Genomic DNA, 19,850 nt, shown 5'->3' with positions numbered 1-19,850 from the left:
AAAGCATGTTGTACAGTTTAACAACATCAACATACTGCAGTTCTGTACTGCATCAAATAAAGCTCTAATAGAGTAGAATACAGTACAATAGTGGAATCAGTTCTTGCCTGACAATGCAGTTTTGATCATCAGCAAAACTCTGACTCAGTATGTTGAAACATTATCAGTGCAGCCTTTTGCATAATGCATTAATTCAGTACATTACAGGGATACTTTAACAACACCATAAAATGTAAGTTCTACCTGGAATTAAAACAAACTGCTGCAACAACAAAAAGGCCTCAAACAGGTGCACAGCTTCATTTACGTCTCAATCCAACTGATTAATGAACGGCACCCAGAGTGTAAGTGTCTGTCATTTTATGAGCCATTATGAGACTAATGATTAGGGTTTTTGTGAATGTTTCATATGAGGGTCACACAGAATACAACATGTTGTCAAGATAATGTCACTGTCTTCCTGTATATAATAAAAATATGCTTTCACCATTATGATGAACGCAGGATAAAAATGTCCATTACCTGTATAAACATAAACGTATAAATGTATAAACATTAGGAACAGCTTTAAAAATGCTGTAATCCAATACAACATAACCACTGCAGTGCAGTCAGAACAAACAAAACAGTGAAGTCAACACACACACAACTAAAGTAGAAGTGTCAATAAACACATTTGGAGGTAGGGCTAGAGTCAGTGGTGTAGTGGAGGGTATACGCAAGTATACGGGATTACAAGTTTCTACAGTATACCCACCAAAAAGCCATTGGAATATATAGGAAAGTACACCCACTTCCTCCTCAGTAACCCACCCATCTTTTTAGTAGTACAGTGGCCTCATCAACTACCAATACAACACTGGTGTTACACTGGAGTTTAGATATAATGTAGTTGAACGTAAGAAACAGGAAGGGGCCTAGAATCAAGAAACTAGAGAAATTAGTAGGATCAATGGGTTGGTTCATTTCAGTGCCAGAGCAAATTTTTAGGACTGATGCCGATAGCAACATTAGAAAGTAAAAAATGCTGATCTATATATCAGTCAATATAGTACATAGCTACATGTAACATTACACCTACACTCCTATTCCTGTTATATGTATAAGCGGAATGGGATCAGTTGTTTGTTTAGTTTGCTGTTCTATGTTCCAAAATGCAAATGTCACATTTCTTGACGCCGGCTGTATTTTGCTTGAAAACCAGATTTAGAAATAATGTTACAGTTCCACCAAATTACTCACTTTCAGTTCGTTGTATTTGTACAAAAGGTGAAACTGTCCTAATGTTTTGGGGGGGTTGACTTGTAAAATATCATCAAAATCTTGATAAATTTGGTTACTTACTTCAGCTGGTGGTACTGAGCATTGCTCTGAAACATCAGCTGAAAATGGAAGCTGGAGATATTTATAGAGGCCTGTAGTTATTGAGATTTAAGGGGTCTAGACCTCAAGGTTTAAGGGCTCGAACAACATCACATGGATTTCTTTCAAAACTCAATTTCTGCCAGTGACGAGAGAGAAATGGTCCCAAAGCGGTTGGAGGCTTCAGTCAATTTTGTTAAATGTTGAAAAAAGTCTTCACATATCTCAGCGGAGTCTTTACTGCCATGACTCAGGGAGGAGCTGATGAAAAACTCCATTACCCTGAACCGAGCCCAGAGGGTTATGGCAATTCTTAGATATGAAATCAGTGAAAGAAATTAAACCCATCGGCCATTTAGCAACTTGGGGAGTGAAGCTCCAACTCTGGCAACATTATGCTAAATATCACTATCAGTGATTAATTACACTGATAGCCACGCTGTGCTTGAGACAGCACCCCTCCCTTCCAGCTGACTTATCTCATTCTTAAAAACATAATGCAGACACAGTATTCTAACATAATGCAGACTACATCATGTTTTAGACTATGACATTATGCACATTATACAGGTTTTCCAGTCAGTGGTGCCACATGTCATTATCTTCCTGCTGACCTGTGTGATTCTGCACGTTCTCAATTTTCATGTGCGTTATGAAGACTCTGCAGATACAAACGGATCTCCTGCTAATGCACTCTGGTTTCACCTTAAAGGAGAGCAGGCAGTGCCAGTATTCAAACATCACCGTTATCAGTGATGCAGTTGATGCAGTGGTTCATAGATAGACAGAGCTACGTGAACTTTTCCTTGAACATCTATCATCATACATCTAATTTCTTTTATTCACTGATGATTTGTGAATGTATTTGTATGGAAGCAAATAAAGGCCACAATAGTTCTTATAAGCCGCTTAGTCAGCAATTGTGTTCCCATTCGACTAAACTGCGTTCTCAATTACATTTTGAGAGAAACATTGAACTGTCACCAGGGGATTGCTTTTCATGTCCCATGTGATACAAGAAGTCAACACTGACTTATTTTAACTTACGTATACATACATTGCATATTAGTGGTGTAACGGAACCATGGATTAAGACACATTGTAGTGGGTTTATACCTTAATTGGTAGTCTCTGCAATGTAAAGTCACAGTAGAAATATGCATTTTTTGGCTATTTCTTGTAACAGTTAATAAAATACAATTTATAGTATTTGTTGTTTTTACACTATTTAACATTTTTATACACAAAATGTAATTATATTGTAGGGACCCTATCATTATCCTAATGATTATTTCACAGATAAACCTTGTAACCTCCACCCCCCTTTACCTGCTGATCCAAAAATGTATCTGACCCAAGACTTAAAACTGTGATACAATACAACCGTGACTTTTGTGATCTACTGCACCCCAATTACTGTAAATACATACTGAAACTTACCTAATGTACACTAACTGAAGTAACCTAACAAACATACTTATTTGAAACCAAACCATGATCTTTTCCTAAACCTAACCAAGTAGTTTTGTTTAATTTCACAACGTTAACCCAAACAGCAACCATAATCTTGGAGAAAGTAAGTTCCCCTTAAAATTCCCCTTGAATGCAGTTCAGTTTACTTGCTTTTTAGAAGATAGGGATGGCTAAATATGAAAATTAACCATTAACTGCTGAAATTTTAAGAGGATAACATTGAGATGTACTACTTTGAACATCATCTTGGTGAATTTATGTGATCTGAAGAGATTCCTGCCTTCTCTTGAATACTATGGGACTAGATGGCACTTTTGTCACGCTCAAGTGCCCAAAAAATACATTTGAAAAACTCAACAACAATATTTCTTTCCAGAAAGGCAGACATCTCTGTGGCGGATAACTCCAACACTCAGCAACTCACACCAAAACAATATTGATTAATAAATAGCACTACATGTAAAAGAAAAAATATGTATTATTGATTTTGTGGGTGAACTGTGTCATTAAATGACTACATTTCACATCTACGTATTCAGTTGCTTTCTTTAAATATTTATGGCCCTTTTATTTCCATACAATTGCATAAAATGTATGAGCAAGGTAAGTAAACAGATATTCTTGGAGCTTTTTTAAAACTACTTTTTACAGGTAGCATGAAAAAGCTTCATCATCAAGCTAAAACCCGAAAGCTTTTAACATTTTAAAATACGTAGATACAATATGCAACACTATTCACATTGTAAACACCCCTAAAAACACAAAGAGGTGCTTGATTACAAGCCTTAATCTGAAATATTGTCATTGCTGTGGACTAAAGCTCACTTGTCAGTCAAAACAGTGTGGTCAGAAGTGTGATATTTGTGATAAGTTATTCTGAGGGAAACTGCTATGTCTTCTTAATCGCTCTAATGATGACATGCATCCTTCAGCTACAGAAAAGTTAACAATTACCCTGACACTTAACACCGTGTCATGCATCCTGCCGCTCACTGTTAACACACCGCACGACATGGTGCAGACGTCGCTGCTGTGAGCGCCCCGGCTGACATTAACATGCAGTTTCTATCATCTCCCCGCTGTGCTGTATTTACCTGCAGGCTGTCCCATGTGATCCTGCAGGAGCGGACTTTAATTTTGCTGCATTGTCCTTCAACAGTAAATTCCTGCACCAGATCCACCTCATTCCACTCCATCCTCACAGCCTCTCAGAAGAGAAACAGCAGACCTTTGGAGGAAAACGTTGCCAGAGGCTTTGACAGAGAAAGGCTTGGAGGGAGGGGGGGAACAAGAGCGATCCTTATCACAACTTTCCCTCTCGTCCACCCGGTGATGTGCTGTGATTTACGACACTCTCTCCCTCTCTCTCTCTCTCTCTCCCTCTCTCGCTCGGCCCACGCTCCGTCCCTCCACCCCCCCACCTCTCTCTCTGTCTCTCTCTGTCATGCAAACTCTCTCCAGCATTGGTGTGTTCTCATATGACGTATAAAATGTGACACTGCATTCAGTTACTACAGCAAACAAACATGTAAATGGATAAAGCTGTGCAAAAACAGAGGGAAAGTCACCCCATCCTTCTGTCTCCTCCATCCTTTCATCATATCACTGTCTCTGTGTCACCTCCACCCCTCTTTCTTTCACACCTACTCCATCCTTCTTAATCCCCATCTCTTTCTATATCTGCATTCATTCATCTCTCTTTCTTTCGGTCCTTGTCCTCCATCTGCAGCTGGCTTTTTGCTGCAGCGACATCCCCTTCTCTCTCTCTCTCTCCCCACTCACACCTCCCTCTTTCTTTCTCCCACTTTCTCTCAGAAGGGAAATCACTGCACCACAGCCTGATGATGGGGCACTAGCTGCTCTCAATCAACCTCTGCCTCCTGCTCCAGATGTGTGTTATTATGAGGAAGATGATGATGGCGATAGATTAACGGCCGTGGCAGCGTGCACGGCGATCTCTTGGGCTTTGGTTCCCCGTGTCCAGCTACACACAAACACACACACACACACACGTGGGTAAGACATGTATTTGAGCACACACTTGAATAACAGCTGACTTCTGCTGCGTCATATTGTCCTCCTCTTTTTCTCTGTCTCGCTTTCTGCAACATACACACACACACACACACACACACACACACACACACACACAGTGACATGTGACTTAACTGCTGCGTCACACATTTTTTCTTTCAGTCTGTGAAACAGACACACATCTGTCTAACTCAGAAAAACACACACACACACACACACACACACACACACACACACACACACACACACACACACACACAAACCAACACACACACACATCCAGTAATGAAAGCAGACTGGAATTTTTGCCAGAGCTGCTGTTCTGGGTCCAGGCATCTGTGGGTGTGAGTGGGCTTTTGTGTGTGTTAGTTGCAAACAATGGACTATTAAAAGTGATTTATTATGTTTTAGAATTAAATAAAACAAATTAAATTTTGAAATTGTGTTGGAACTAGATTACATTTTTCATCGATATATAGCAGTTTTAAAGCTTGTCGCGAATATGTTTGAACTATTCAAGTTTTCAAGTTCCCTTCAGAATAAGACTCTTATAAGCATTCACACCAGCAAAGTATATTAAAATTCATTAAAACTAATAAAACCCCAGCCTTCGAAGGGATCTTGGGAAATTTGGAAGCTCTTTTATGGGAAAAACAATCACATTCAATTTGATGAGGCATGACTTTGCACATTTCATATTCACAATTCAAACGCATGGGTGTGTTACAGTCAGAATTCCTATTTATCCAAAGTTACTTATAACTTTTCATCTCTTAACAACAGGATGTAAGCCTATAATTAATCTTACGGTACAAAATCTGGACGTGCATTATATGGACAGTATAATGCCCAAATTGTACTTCTTTTTATTTTATCTGGCAGATAAGAATGAGTCTGGGCGCCTTGTGATAATAAAAATGTTTACCAGGGCAAATAAAACATGAGCTCAGCAGATTTGTCTGATTTCCAGGCTAGCCTATGACATTTAATCAAGAACGACTGACCAAGTAGCCTAAATTATCACAACCTCAGATCAAGATTCTGATATTGTCTTGCCTGTTTCTCATCTCAGAAACACATTTTAGTGCACTGTTTACCTGTAATTTGAGAGCCACAGTTATATTCAGCCCCAGATCAGGGAGGCTCTGAGGAGCCAAATTCCTTCCAAGAACCATGGGGCATCTAATAATGGCCATACATTTGTTGTCTGGACGCAGGCATAGTTGTGACTAATGTGCATGTGTGCAAAATATCATCATATCCCAAATCAGACTTTAAAAAAAAACCCTGAATATGTTTATAAACACAAAGGACAAAGAGAGTCCTCTCCAATGTAAACCTAATAACTGGGCTACTTTTATGGCACCTGAGGCTGATAACACTGGTGGAATTGCTGAAAGGCTTTTTTGTTGCAAATTCTCAGTGTGGCATGAACAAAACAAGGGACACAGAAAGGTCTCTTCACTGTGTTTTGTATCTTGGTGGGACTGATGCCATATATTTAGCATGTAGAGACTTAGTGTGAGAACTTGCTTAGGATGAACAATATACAGGAAAAAGTGAATTTTGGTCTAAAAAGTCCTATTTAGTGCTTTTAATTAATTTGTGTTCTATATTGGTTTCAGCAGATTGTAAAGTCTTTTTTAACACATTTGTTGTTGTTCAACAGACCTGAAAAAAGTCATGTGCTTACAGGTAATCATTTAAATAGCCACCACAACCATCTCATGTTGCAGCTGTTCACTGCTCTTTGTGGCCGTTTCACATACGTTGATATTATAATCTGAAGCACATGGGGATATTTGACCTTCTCAGTGAGTGAGTATTACGTTTCCCAACAGTGTGTATGTTCTCAGAGTTATGCACATATATACCAAGCACACACACACACACACACACACACACACACACACACACACACAGACATGTTGTTCTGATCATACGTCCCTCCAGTAATGAAACCCATCCCCTTCCCATCTGCTGTACGCACCCAGTAAAAATATTCCTCCTGAGCTACAATAACAGCCCTCAGACATTCCTGCAGGCCGGGCCGAACCGAAGAGGAAGAGTCTGTTATCAGAACCGCTCAGGTAACTAATGTTCACACAGCAGGGTGGTCTGCTGGTTACAGAGATCATCTTGTAACTGAAAGGTCACATGTTTGAACCGCACCAACGACAGCTTGTCCATCAACGTGTTCCCCTGCAGTGTCCTTGGGCAAAGCAGGGAAGACTCTTAGCTCAATTTCAGAACAAAAACAGACGACCTGCTGGCCACTTTCACCCAAACAGGGACTTTTCGCATCTGAAAAATATCTGCATATGAATGGAGAATCTGTAGGCTATAAGGGCAATATTTTTTAGCCTAGGCTTCCTGTTTTCTGGTTCTGTCTGTTCTGGCTTGTACTTCATTTGTAGACCAAATACTGACCAATCACATCCTGGAATGTGTTGGCTGAAATGAAATCTCACAAACCATCAGCTCTTGCCTGACGACAATTTAGGTTCAATTATTTGCCTCTATGTGAAGATAAATCTAAATGTCGTCTGGGCCTAGAACACCAACAAAAACATGTGTGAATCAATGAGTATGATGGTAATACCGTAAAAATGTACACAGAAGAAGAAGTCTTGGCCTGGATGTCCTGGCTACACCAAAACTCCATAAATATCCGCAATTACCCCCAGTGGCTAAGTCATTATTAGATCAATAGCCAACGGGTTCAGAGATTGGAACTTTCCTACAACTCAAGCATGCCTGTAAATGTCCTGGATTTATGAATAATATACATGTTATTTATAGCTGTCAAACCATTATCACAGATTAAGCAAAGTGAACTTTGGTTACATCTAGTGATTCAAGTCTGCCGACGTCCCTGAACCCAGACTATCACATAACCTACCGAGGCCTTTCTAGTGACGACATCCAGTGAAAATATTCATCTTAATCTACATCAACATACACCCTGACATGTGTGTTTTGTCAAGAGCACACAAACACACACATACACAAAGACACACCTGACTTCTTAATAAATCCCTCAGCAGTTCATTCACACACAGCTGGATGGGTAGAGTTACACACACTTGGATCAACAGACTTGACTTGAGTGTGTGCGTGCATGTGTGTGCTAACTCAAAATGTGTGACAGTCCCTGTGCTCGTTGTGAGGTCAGGGGCGAGGTCTGTACGGCGCTGTCTTGGGGAGGGGAAGGAGGGAGTGTTGGGATAGGACTGCTGTGTGACTGAGCCAGCCCACACACACCAGAGACAAACACAGCTCCTCTTCAGTTTTTCCAGAACATCAGCGGTAGCCAGAAGGTGTTATGTAAAATTCTTCCATAATATTACAATAAACATTTCCAGTTATCAAAAAACTGCATGCCACCAATTAGCAGATAGAATCATAACCTAAACTAACAGCTCTGTGAGAGTTTCCTTTGGATCAGGGGTCTCAAACTCGCGGCCTACGGGCCAATTGTGGCCCTCGTGGCGATATTTTGCAGCCCCCAGCTTGATATGACAGTTTAATGTGGGGTTTATATGAATGGCACTTTACCGTGTTGTGTGTGGAAGGTCCCTTTAATTACTTTTTTTGGTAATTTTGTGTCTTTTTTTGGTAATTTTGTTTCTTTTTTTAGTCATTTTGTGTCTTTTTTTGGTCATTTTGATACTGCCTCCAGCGGCCCCCAGGTGATTTGAGTTTGAGACCCCTGCTTTGGACGTTAGCAAAATGCTAATGCCACCATGCTTGCAGTAGGCCTTTTTGGACTGGCAGATCTTTTTCATAGATCCAAGAGCTTAGTTTAAGAAACAAGAAACAAGGAACGATTGTAGTTATCAGAAACGTGTTTTGAAGAACTCTTTTGGTTCATGTTTTCAGAGGAGGTACTCTGCCAGCTGAAGAGGAACCATGTATGTTGATTGGTTGAACACAGCCATTCCAGAACAAGCAACTGCCAAATTTGAAAAAAGCTTTGTACAGGTACAGACAACACAAACTACAGCTCTTAATGAAAATAAAATAAAGAAAACACAGACAGATGGACTGACAGTTAAGTCTAAACTTTACTAAACATATATGCAACAAATGCATGAAAAACAACCTGATTTTTTTACGTACCACATCGATCAGAAACCTGGAAGACCACCCCTAACATCATACATCATACACTCATTCACTAATCACTGTCTGGGGATCTACTGGCCAAACACAATAAACAACAGCAACCTGTGGGAACGCACCAAACAAGAAACAATACAAGTACCGATGAAAAAGCGGAAGTGAAGCACAGAACAGAAGTTTAAGAAGAAAAGACTCATCTTTGGCAACAGCTGAAGAAGATGGCCCAAAACAGACAAGGGTGGAAACTGTTCAGCTGTGTAAAGAGTAAGTTTACTGAGTATATATGTGACGAATGCATGAAAAACTACATGATTTTTACTCATTAACTGACGGCCTGCTTTCGTCACTTCTTGTTGTGTGATTGCAAACAGAAAACTGCTCTTCAAAGTACATAATTGTCTTTTTGTGCTCCATAGTATGACCATACTGACATTTAATTAAACCTAAAGATGGTGTAGAGATGAAATCTTAAGAATTAAGAATAGGGCCCATGAACACCTGTGTAGAAATCTGTCAATATATTTCACTCTGAACCTAAATAGTGGATACCAGCTTTGGGTTTGGCTGTGACTTCTTTTCTGAGTAAAAACAATGACATCAACATAGTCTGGTTTCCAGTTTAAAGACAGGAGAGTCATTAAAGTCATATTAAAAAGACATTATGCTGCAGTGAGTAATGACATTAGTATGGAGAATGATGAATAACAAAACTGCTGTACACTAAAACAATCTTATTCTCTCTCTAACACATAACTGTCAGCACTGTCATGTTTACATCACTCTGTGGGAGGAAACAGCATCTGCTTTGCTTTGTGTGTGTGTGTGTGTGTGTGTGTGTGTGTGTATGTGTGTGTGTGTGTGTGTGTGTGTGTGTGTGTGTGTGTGTGTGAGAGAGAGAGAGAGAGAGAGAGATTTTGGATATGATCATATGGAGCCAAGAGTCACACCCTGACTTGGAGTCATGCATCCACATCCCTAAAAAACACACACTCACATAGACAAAATAACAGTCAAGTCCAAACACAAAGTGCCAAAAGTAGCCACACCTTGCCTGCACATAGCGTCCACTTTAAACCACACTGACCTAAACACACACTGGGCTCTGATTGTGTGACACTGACACACACATAGAAACACATTGCCAGCAGTCCCGCCCTGACACATAGACAAACTCTTCCAATGTGTGTGTGTGTAGTTTGGATCGTGAACAAAGTCAGAGAACTTCTTTCAAAAACTTAAAAGGAAAAGAAAGTAAAGCACACTTTAACAAAGGAAAACACATTTCAAAGTCACCTCTACATTCACTCCTATTTCCAGCGTTTCAACTGTTCTATTATGTATGACAAGCTGATGTGAGAAGAAGGCAAAAGAGTGTAAGGTGGGTAGAAAGTGTAAAGCAAACACGCACACTTTGTTGAGCACACACACACACACACACACACACATATGAATGCACCCACAGAAATGAAATACATTTCCAGAACTCACCCCCACGCTCCTTTCTTGTCTCAAAATCTTTGTTTTTGCTTTAAACCAAAAGGTAGAGGACGAAGAAACACAGATACCTCAAGACGACTGCGAAGGAGTGCAAGAGGTGAGAGGAAGAGGAGAGGGAGGAGGAGCTGTGTGGCTAGCTAACAATCCTCTTAGCCTGGTTATGTCATGGGACCAAGCTAATCCTACCTTCACTGACTGACCCACACATACACAGTGGCTGACTAACCAGCAGACTGACCAACACAGATACACGCACGCAAACATGGTCAGTGACTGGCTAACCGAGGCCCAGCCAACTTGTACAAAGCAGTCTAGTCTGGGGTTAAATACAACAACAAGCAAGGTTGAAAATAGCTGTTAGTGATGAATAAAAAGCTGGGAGAATGAGGTCAGATGCTCTTCTTGCTCTGTGACTCATTATTTTGGAGGGAAGATAACAAGATAAAGCAAGCTAGCATAACAAAACAAGGTTAGCTAACGGTTATTAGTCAGGCTAGCGACAAAAGGCTAATTCCTAGTTTATCTCTTTTCTCTCTGTCTGTGAATATATCGTGTGTGTGTGTGTGTGTGTGTGTGTGTGTGTGTGTGTGTGCGTGCGTGTGTGTGTGTGTGTGTGTGTGTTCACATGGTTCTTACTGGTAGAAAACTATAATCACCACTGTCACTAATCCGTGGGCTAATCCACTAGACTACACACAGACAAATACATACCCACATGACGTGCAGTACATTGTACTGTAAATATGTGATTTACTCAGACACGCATTCAATTATTTGTTATGTTTGATTTGTATTACTTACATTAAACGAGCCAAGTTTAAACGGGAAATGTTATGCTAATTCTCAGGTTCACACTGGTATTTTGGGTTTCTATTAGAACATGTTTAGCCTATGTGTTTTACTGTGGCAAAAACATATTATTTTGTGTCTGTCTGTAAATAACTAAATTCACCTTCTGTCTGAAACGCACTGTTTTAGCATGTGTTTCTTTAAGTCCCCCTCCAGAAAAAGCGAAGTCTGATCTGATTGTTGAGCATTTTCGGGTCTTCCGGAACTGCCCTCCCTGCATCTCTGCACCATCATTGCAGCCTGGGAATGATTCCATTTCTCCATGGATTGAGCTTTTTGATACTTTCACAATATTTATAAAGAATTTCAACTTGCTTCATAATCAAAAAAGATATGGAAATCTATCTTTTTTGAATATGGGGACTTCATGAATACATAAAATCGTTCGGTAGCAGACTGGACAGAATTTTTATTAATCACTAGCATTGAACACCATCATTATGTGTTGTAGTGTAGATATCTTTATATTTATACACATTGCACAATAGATCCTGGATGTTGACATTGAGCTAATGAAAGATGCATAACACGGCCTGTCCTGCACCCTCAGCCCAGCCAAGTCTAGCTCCAGTCTCTGTGTGTGTGTGTGTGTGTGTGTGTGTGTGTGCGTCTCCACCTACCCTGTCATTAGCACTCTCTGTTGCTTCTGTGGTCCAGCTCTGCTCCAAAGGCTGCAGACTTCCTGCATATAAATTAAAAATGAAAGGAAAATCTTATCTGAGCTTTGGCCTGTATTAACCATTCAACTGTGTGTAAATTACGTCAAAGATAAATGAACAGGCAACATCAGCATTAATTCACTTTCCATCGCACTGCATATAAATGACAGACTAACTTTTTCCATCAAAATGTTTATGTATTGTGAATAATACACCTCTTACATTTTTTTTTTTACATTATATGAATATATTATAATATTTTTCATATCAGTCATGTTCCTGTCTCAGTATTCAACAATGTTTGCTGCTGTTAACGTGTTATTGTGTTTATGTGTCCTTGTTAGCATCGTCCTTATTTACATTCAGCCCTCCTTATTCCTGCTAAGGATGCAGAGGATGTTGTTGGCAACTTGCCTTCTATAAGTGCACTGAACCACAGAGGACAAAGTGTTGCAATAAGACTGACTCTGCGCAGGCTATAAATATATACATGGCCATTTGCTTCCAACACTAAAAACTCTAAATATATTTCTATTGGATAAATATAAAACACATTAAACTATGAGATAAAAAAAGGGGAATGTTCCTCTTTCTATCGACACCTGGCTCCACCTTTATCTTTGTGTATAATCTATAAATAGCATCATTCCTTTTAATTCTACTAAAACCAGACAGGCTCAATCTGGGCTAATCCCAGCCAGCTCCCAGTTTCACCCCCAGTCAATAGAGCAGTCAATGCAGTGCTTAACATTCAGTTGAGCTGATGAATTCGTATCTTACATCAACAGAGAACTTACAGCAGTATTTGCATTCAATTGAGCAGTTATTTTATTACTGTAGAACAGAGAGGCTAGCACACTTTAGATCAGCAAAAGTAGCATGTTAATAATCATTATTATCATCATTATAATCATTATTTATGTAAACAGGGGGCCTAGATTATCGACTGTAGAAAAGAAGTTGATGTAGTCACGGTGACGTCAGCCAGTGGTTTGCAAGCCTCAAGTTTGGTATTTTGGCTGTAGCAATCTTGGTATTTACCGTCACCCTCTGGAGTTTTAAGAGCCCATATTTGAATAAGAAGTTGGAGCTAAATTATTATCTTAAACTTAAGCCAAATAGCGAGCTTGGTTAGCAAATTGGAGTGTCAAAAAGGAGTGTCTTCTAATACAACTGTCCAAAATGTTCCTGTTAACCTTCATAAACTGAAAGGCAGGGGCATGTCTACTGAGTGCAATGCCACATTTCATGTAGTGCCACCTTTGTTAGGGCACAGAACACTGCACAAGAGTCTAAAATTGTGCCCAATGTTTTCTAAGCCAATTTTTCAATGCTGTATTTATCACTCATAGAATAAAAAAAATCCTGGTATTGCCCCTGGTGAACAGGTCAGATTTTAAGGTGAATAAATGTAAATGCTCCATGGTAGCACCCTTATTTATTGTCTATTTTCCTCTTAATTGGAACCATAATTTACAAAATGAACATCTTGCTGTATTGAATAAGACTGAAAATAAGTGATTGACATCATAAAAAAAATTAGAAAAATGATTACTGAGATAATAACTCAAGAGAGAAGTAGGGTCATTTTTCCAAAAACTATAAAATCTAAACTGATAAAATCTTAACTGATTTCTTTTTGCAACCAGATGAGTCGCCCCCTGCTGGCCTTTAGAAAGAATGCAGTTTTAAGGCACTGGCTTCACTTCTCAGGCCCGGATGTTGCTGCTTTGCTTGGATTTACTAATGACTGATTAATTACCTCTGTTCCATCACAATACGTTTCACTCTCCATCATAGGGCTGATTATCTGGGAGGAGAGCAGTTTGTGCTTCTAAGAGGAAGGTAGCGTCCTCGTGTGGGAGGTGCAATCTCACCACAGGCACCTTCAATAAGCCACAGAGGGCAGATTGTGTTAAATTAGCCTGGGAGAAGGTAGTACATTAGGGATGTGTTGCTCAGGTCCTTTGGGAGCAATTGGCTGGTTTAAGAAGTTGTTTTATGATAATAGGTGAAGAGCCAAACACAAGTTGGCAGCAGACTGCAGGGACAGTTTTGGCATCAGCTGGTCATTGACCATTGTGTGTGTTGGATGACAATCTTTTATAATAAAAACACATCTGTATGGCAGTCTGGTGCTGGAAACAGAGGGGCCAGAGGAAAAGCTGTCTTTTCGCTTCACAGCAGCAGTCAGATGAACTGCTGCTCTTTTTATCTTACCCTAGATCTCACCATGCTGCTCCTAAACCTATTACAGATTTGCTGGCACACAAACTGTGACTTGGTGGAAAGGGACAGGAATAGAAACTATTGCTGAAACATGTTAATTGTCGACAGGATGTTGGATAAGAATGAAAACTGGTGCAGCATAAATGTTTTCAATAAAGGTTTAGACACAGATACTAAAGCTCAGATATTATAATAAACAGTCAAAACACACACACATGGGAAAACCTTAATGGTTTCTACGACTCAGCCAAAAAAAATCTGGCTAAAACAGTGTTAGGATTAACTTATTATTCAGAAAACACAGTTCATAAGCATATGACAATGATGAGATTCTAATGAATGGTAATTATGTGTTTAATGAATGGAGGGGAAATAGGAAAGCACCAGCAGGTGGTGAGGTTGTTCTGTCCCTGCAGGGAGCAGACAAAAACACACCAGTGCTACAGCACAGGGACACTATTACAGCAGCAGCCTGCTGTTGTATTATGCTTTAGGCACCAGCATGTACTAACATTACACAACTGTTCATTCATTCTTTTTCTGCTGAACAAGTTTAACAGAGAACAGAAAACCATTCATCACTGCTTTTTTTGTTTTGCATAAATTAATGATTCTGAATCAATTACGAAGTGGTATATATATATATATATATATATATATATGCAGAAATATCACATGATATTCTGACAACACAGCAGTTTAAATCACTCTCCCCTTTAGAGAACTTACATTTAATTAACTATATATATATATATATATATATATATATATAGTTAATTAATATAATTAATATATATATAATATAATTAATATATATATATATATATATATAGTTAATTAAATGTAAGTTCTCTAAAGGGGAGAGTGATTTAAACTGCTGTGTTGTCAGAATATCATGTGATATTTCTGCAGCAGACCAAAATATTTGTCCGTCCTCATCTCTGTCCCCCCTCCCCTTCATGTTTACTCTGCTCATGTTATGTAACACTAATCATCTTATCTGGCTAATTAGTGACCGAGCCCCTGACCTCACCTCTAAACCTCACACACACCACTGGCTACCAGTGTTTGTGTGATTTCTATGTGTGACTCTCAATACTGGAAACAGATAACCCATTTGAAGGTTGTTCTTGCTATTATTCTCATATATTTGATTTTTTTTTGTAGATTGGACGTGAATATGTGTTTGTTTTGCTGTACCTTGTGTCCAGGAGGGGCAGTGTCTGAGGTAGAAGCTGACCTCCGGCCTCCTGGATCCCCACTGCTGGAGGAGATCCAACAATAACACCTCCTGTGGGAGAACGCGCTCTGAGGAGAGACAGAAAACATGGGAAAACATCAACAACAACGTTGTGATTTATCCAGATAAGCCACGAAGAGATGATTCATCAATTAGATCTGTTATTATTACTGAAATAGCTGTCCTGTTTAACAGCAGTAAATAGGACATATTTCTACCATCTCATGCAGGCTAAAATGAAAAAATCTAAAACAATCTTTATTTTGACCTCTTTTTAAAGGCTTTGATTTTATATTTCTATGATTCTCCTCTGTTTCTGTTTTTACTAACTCAATCCAATCAACAGTGTAGTTCCCAGTGTTCCACATATACGCTGAATTTTGTGAAGATGCTTGTAAAATGATGCACAAAAAACAGGATCTTTCCATGTGAGGGAACGATGCACCCGTAAAAAACATGGAGTCTTTGGTTTGAATGTTTCACTCAGTGTAAGCATCTTAAACAGCAGCTTTAAAAGGGATAGTTTGGTTTTGTTTGACGGGGGGTAATATGAGGTTCAGTGGATGGAATTCTGCACGCCTCCAGTTTGGAGAAGCAGGCAGGAGTACCAACATGGAAAGTACTGCTGTTAACCAGTGCAGTAGCCTTTAAAAAGGTGGTTCAAATTGGTTCAAATATTGAAAGAATAAAATGAAAATCAGTTTAAGTGTAAGCTATATTTAGAATATTTTCACCACTTCACCTTGCTCTCAGACAGCCCTGTTTTACTTTATGCAGGAGGAACTGAAGCTGTGATTTATGTTACATTACATTACATTACATGTCATTTAGCAGACGCTTTTGTCCAAAGCGACTTACAATAAGTGCATTCAACCTGATGGTACTAGACATAGACCATAGGAATCGAGTAAGTCAATAACTTTAAGAGCTAACTGTCATTGCTAAGGAGTGCTATATGTTAAAGAAGAAAAGAAGAGAAAAGAATAAGAACTTTTTTTTTTTTTTTTTTTTTTAATATATGTATCTGTTAGGTGACCATGACTTAACCAGGTATTGTTGGAAGAGATAGGTCTTCAGCCTGCGGCGGAAGATGTACAGGCTGTCTGAGGTCCTGATGTCGGTGGGGAGCTCGTTCCACCATTTGGGAGCCAAGACAGAGAAAAGTCTGGAAGTGCTTTTGAGGCGAATTGACCCACGCAGGGTGGGAGTCGCCAGCTGTTTGGCTGACGCAGAGCGTAGAGGACGGGCAGGGGTGTAGAGTTTGACAAGGTCCTGGATGTAAGTAGGACCTGAACCGTTAGCAGCAGAGTACGCCAGAGCTAGAGTCTTGAAGCGTATCCGCGCAGCCACAGGTAGCCAGTGCAGGGAGCGGAGGAGGGGTGTTGTGTGTGAAAATTTGGGAAGATTGAAGACCAATCGAGCAGCTGCATTCTGGATGAGTTGTAGAGGTCGGATGGCTTTGGCAGGCAGACCTGCCATGAGGGAGTTGCAGTAGTCCAGGCGTGAGATGACCAGTGCCTGAACAAGGACCTGAGCTGCCTTCTGGGTGAGAAACGTGTATTGAAATGGCACCAGACTCTTTGGACAAAAACATGTTTTTATTGGTATTTCACCTTTTAGAACAGTTTTTAGTCTTCCGCAGCCTCAATCGGTTAGTTTGTTTGTGTTTTTGTGTGACTTTGGTGAATCTGCTTAAAAGCCCAAATTGTCTTCAACACTGCAAATCTTAAAACTATTAATTATTCTTAAAAGGTTAATCCATGACCCAAATGTAAACAAAGGGTTCATCGACCCATCTAAACTAGACCGGAGACTCTTCATCTTTCTCAAATGGTTGAAAATCTGTCTTGAATTTTTAATATTCTCTATCTGTAGCTCAAAATGATAAATAATATCTTAAAATGTTTGCACATTTATATGGTTGAAGTAGAAAATCTCGAAAGCCATTTTATTCTTATGTTTTTAAAAAAAACCCTCTGGCAATATTCTCACTGCAAAACACATCAATCCATAGCTAACAATAAACACACATGTAGACAATAGCTCAGCGCCCACACACACACACACATACACACCAGTTGTGGCCTTGAGGCATGGCCTCTGGTCAGACAGCAACACAATTTATACCACCATTTATTTTGTGCTGCCTCACAGCGTCATCCTTTAAGAAACAGTGGAGTAGCCATTTATAGCCTGTCTGACCGCTCATTCACACCACAGTGCTACACAAACACACTGTAACTTCAGCAGCTATGATTGAATGAATGTAGGACACACTTTAATAGACACAGTAGCTCTCAGTGTCTGCATGTGATGGACTGGTCTATTCACGTTTACAATGGCATGCTGTATACAGGACGCACTTAATGCTGTATTGATGTTTCACGAGGTGGAGACGTGATATAGGTCTGACTTTGTTTATAATCAGCTTCAAAGCAAACGATCTAGGCCAGAGTCACGCTGGGATTATCCTGTCATATAATTCCAGATTACAATCATGTAAATACTGTAATGCTCAAAAAGACTGTTAGAGGGTGTCAATAGTAATTATATTAGTAATGGTGATGAATTATATTTGTGTGCAGGACTGGCTACTTTGAAAACAGCACAAAAACAATCATTATCATCATCATCATCATCATCATCATCATCATCATACTGTGTTAAGAACTTCAGTAGATTCATGCTTCTCTATATGATGTATATAAAATAAAATTAGAAATGTGTGGATGTATTATGAAAAAAGTAACCATAAAAAATAACATCCAACACCGTGTGTTATGGTGATAATTTAGAAAATTTTTCATTGAAATGAATGTTAAGTCACAATCTATCTGCGAATGAGGTAACACAATAGTGAACGAGCCTATGGCCCACTGATGAAAGTCCTCGCATTAATGCAGAATTAATATGGCAGCAACTCAATGCATTTAGGCATGGTGAAGACGAGCTGCTGAAGTTCAAAGCGAGTGTCAGAATGTCAAAGAAAGGTGACTTAAGTGACTATGAATGTGGCGTGGTTGTTGGTACCAGACGGGCTGGTCTGAGAATTTCACAAACTGCTGATCTAACAACCATCTCTAGGGTTTACAGAGACTGGTTCGAAAAAGAAAAAAAATATCCATTGAGAGGTCAGAGGAGAATGGTCAGACTGGTTGGAGATGATAGAAAGGCAACAGCTACTCAAATCCACTCGTTACAACCAAGGTATACAGAAGAACAACTCTGAACGCATAACACGTCCAACCTTGAAGCAGATGGGCTACAGCAGCAGAAGATCACACCGGCCACTTTATTTGGTAAACCTTTCTGGCTGATAAAAAGACCGGTGAGTGTAGATTTTCAATAGTTCATCATCTGCATAGATGAACACTTTCTGATGACGTTATTTTACCTTTCCCTATAGAGCGTTGGCAGCTACATGTCGAAGTATCCTTGAGCAAAATACTGAACCCCAAATTGCTCCCGATGCTGCGTTCATTGGTGTGTGAATGAATTCCCAATGGTGGCAGGTGGTACCAGTGTGCCCTGGTAGCCTTGGCCACCAGTATGAATGTGTGTGTGAATGAGCGTAGTGTGTAGTGTAAAGAGCTTTGGATAAAAGCGCTATATAAGTGCACCCCATTTACCATCTAATCTTATATATATGTAGATGGATTGATGGATGGACTTACCATGCCCATTCCACACTTCAGCCAGGTGACACTCCCCCTCGCCGGCTTCTTTGCAGTATTCGACCACATCCACCACTCTGGTTGCCGGAGTGACTGGGACCTCAGTTAGCATCTGCTGGGTGTCATTGAGGTAAACCGTCAGGATCACCTGTAACCACAGAAAGAAACATATTAGATGTCATAACATGTCTAAACATTTACTGACTTCTGATTGGGATAACATAAGACTAACTAATTAACTGGTTAAATAACAATTGGCATATGATAAATTACTTAGTCCTGTTCCTTACCAGACCAGGGCTGGGCGATATATCGATATAAAAGATATATTTTTAAAAGTAATATGGAATGAGACCATATCAATATAGTTCATTTTTCTTTCTTTCTTTATATATAAATACTGCCCTTACTAGGGTTTGTCATATTTAGTTATTTTGTAATGTTTGTTATTCTTTTCCTACATAAATATATTTATTTCAGAAAAAGGTTGGCTTATTTTATTTCATAGGCTGTTTTTATTTAAGATATTTTTATTTATTTAAATGTGCACTTTATGGAGCTTTGATTTTTTTTTAAAAAGGTACTCCTGTTGTTATACTGTATTTATATTTTACTTAGTAAACATTTTTAATAAAACTACTTGTGACAGGTCATATTTGACTTTGACTGAATATTTGCTCTCACTTTGCCATAAAAATATCGCGATAT

The 19,850-nt window shown here is 39.4% G+C and overlaps 1 protein-coding gene across 2 annotated transcripts in view; it reads right to left on the bottom strand.

Annotated features, from left to right (window-relative positions):
- Positions 1-19,850, bottom strand: part of LOC131988344 (apoptosis-stimulating of p53 protein 1-like) — a 61,129-nt gene that overhangs the window by 24,182 nt on the left and 17,097 nt on the right. For both annotated transcript variants that reach the window (XM_059353463.1, XM_059353464.1), the window contains exons 2-4: positions 19,143-19,290; positions 15,429-15,536; positions 11,961-12,022 (exon numbers count right to left, since the gene is read on the bottom strand). In XM_059353463.1, coding sequence (XP_059209446.1) covers positions 11,961-12,022; positions 15,429-15,536; positions 19,143-19,290 — 318 coding nt within the window. The remainder of the gene's footprint in view (positions 1-11,960; positions 12,023-15,428; positions 15,537-19,142; positions 19,291-19,850) is intronic.

The sequence above is a fragment of the Centropristis striata genome, chromosome 16 (assembly GCF_030273125.1).
Source record: "Centropristis striata isolate RG_2023a ecotype Rhode Island chromosome 16, C.striata_1.0, whole genome shotgun sequence".
In the NCBI taxonomy this organism is placed as follows: Eukaryota; Metazoa; Chordata; class Actinopteri; order Perciformes; family Serranidae; genus Centropristis; species Centropristis striata.
This window is presented reverse-complemented; position numbering and strand designations above follow the sequence as displayed.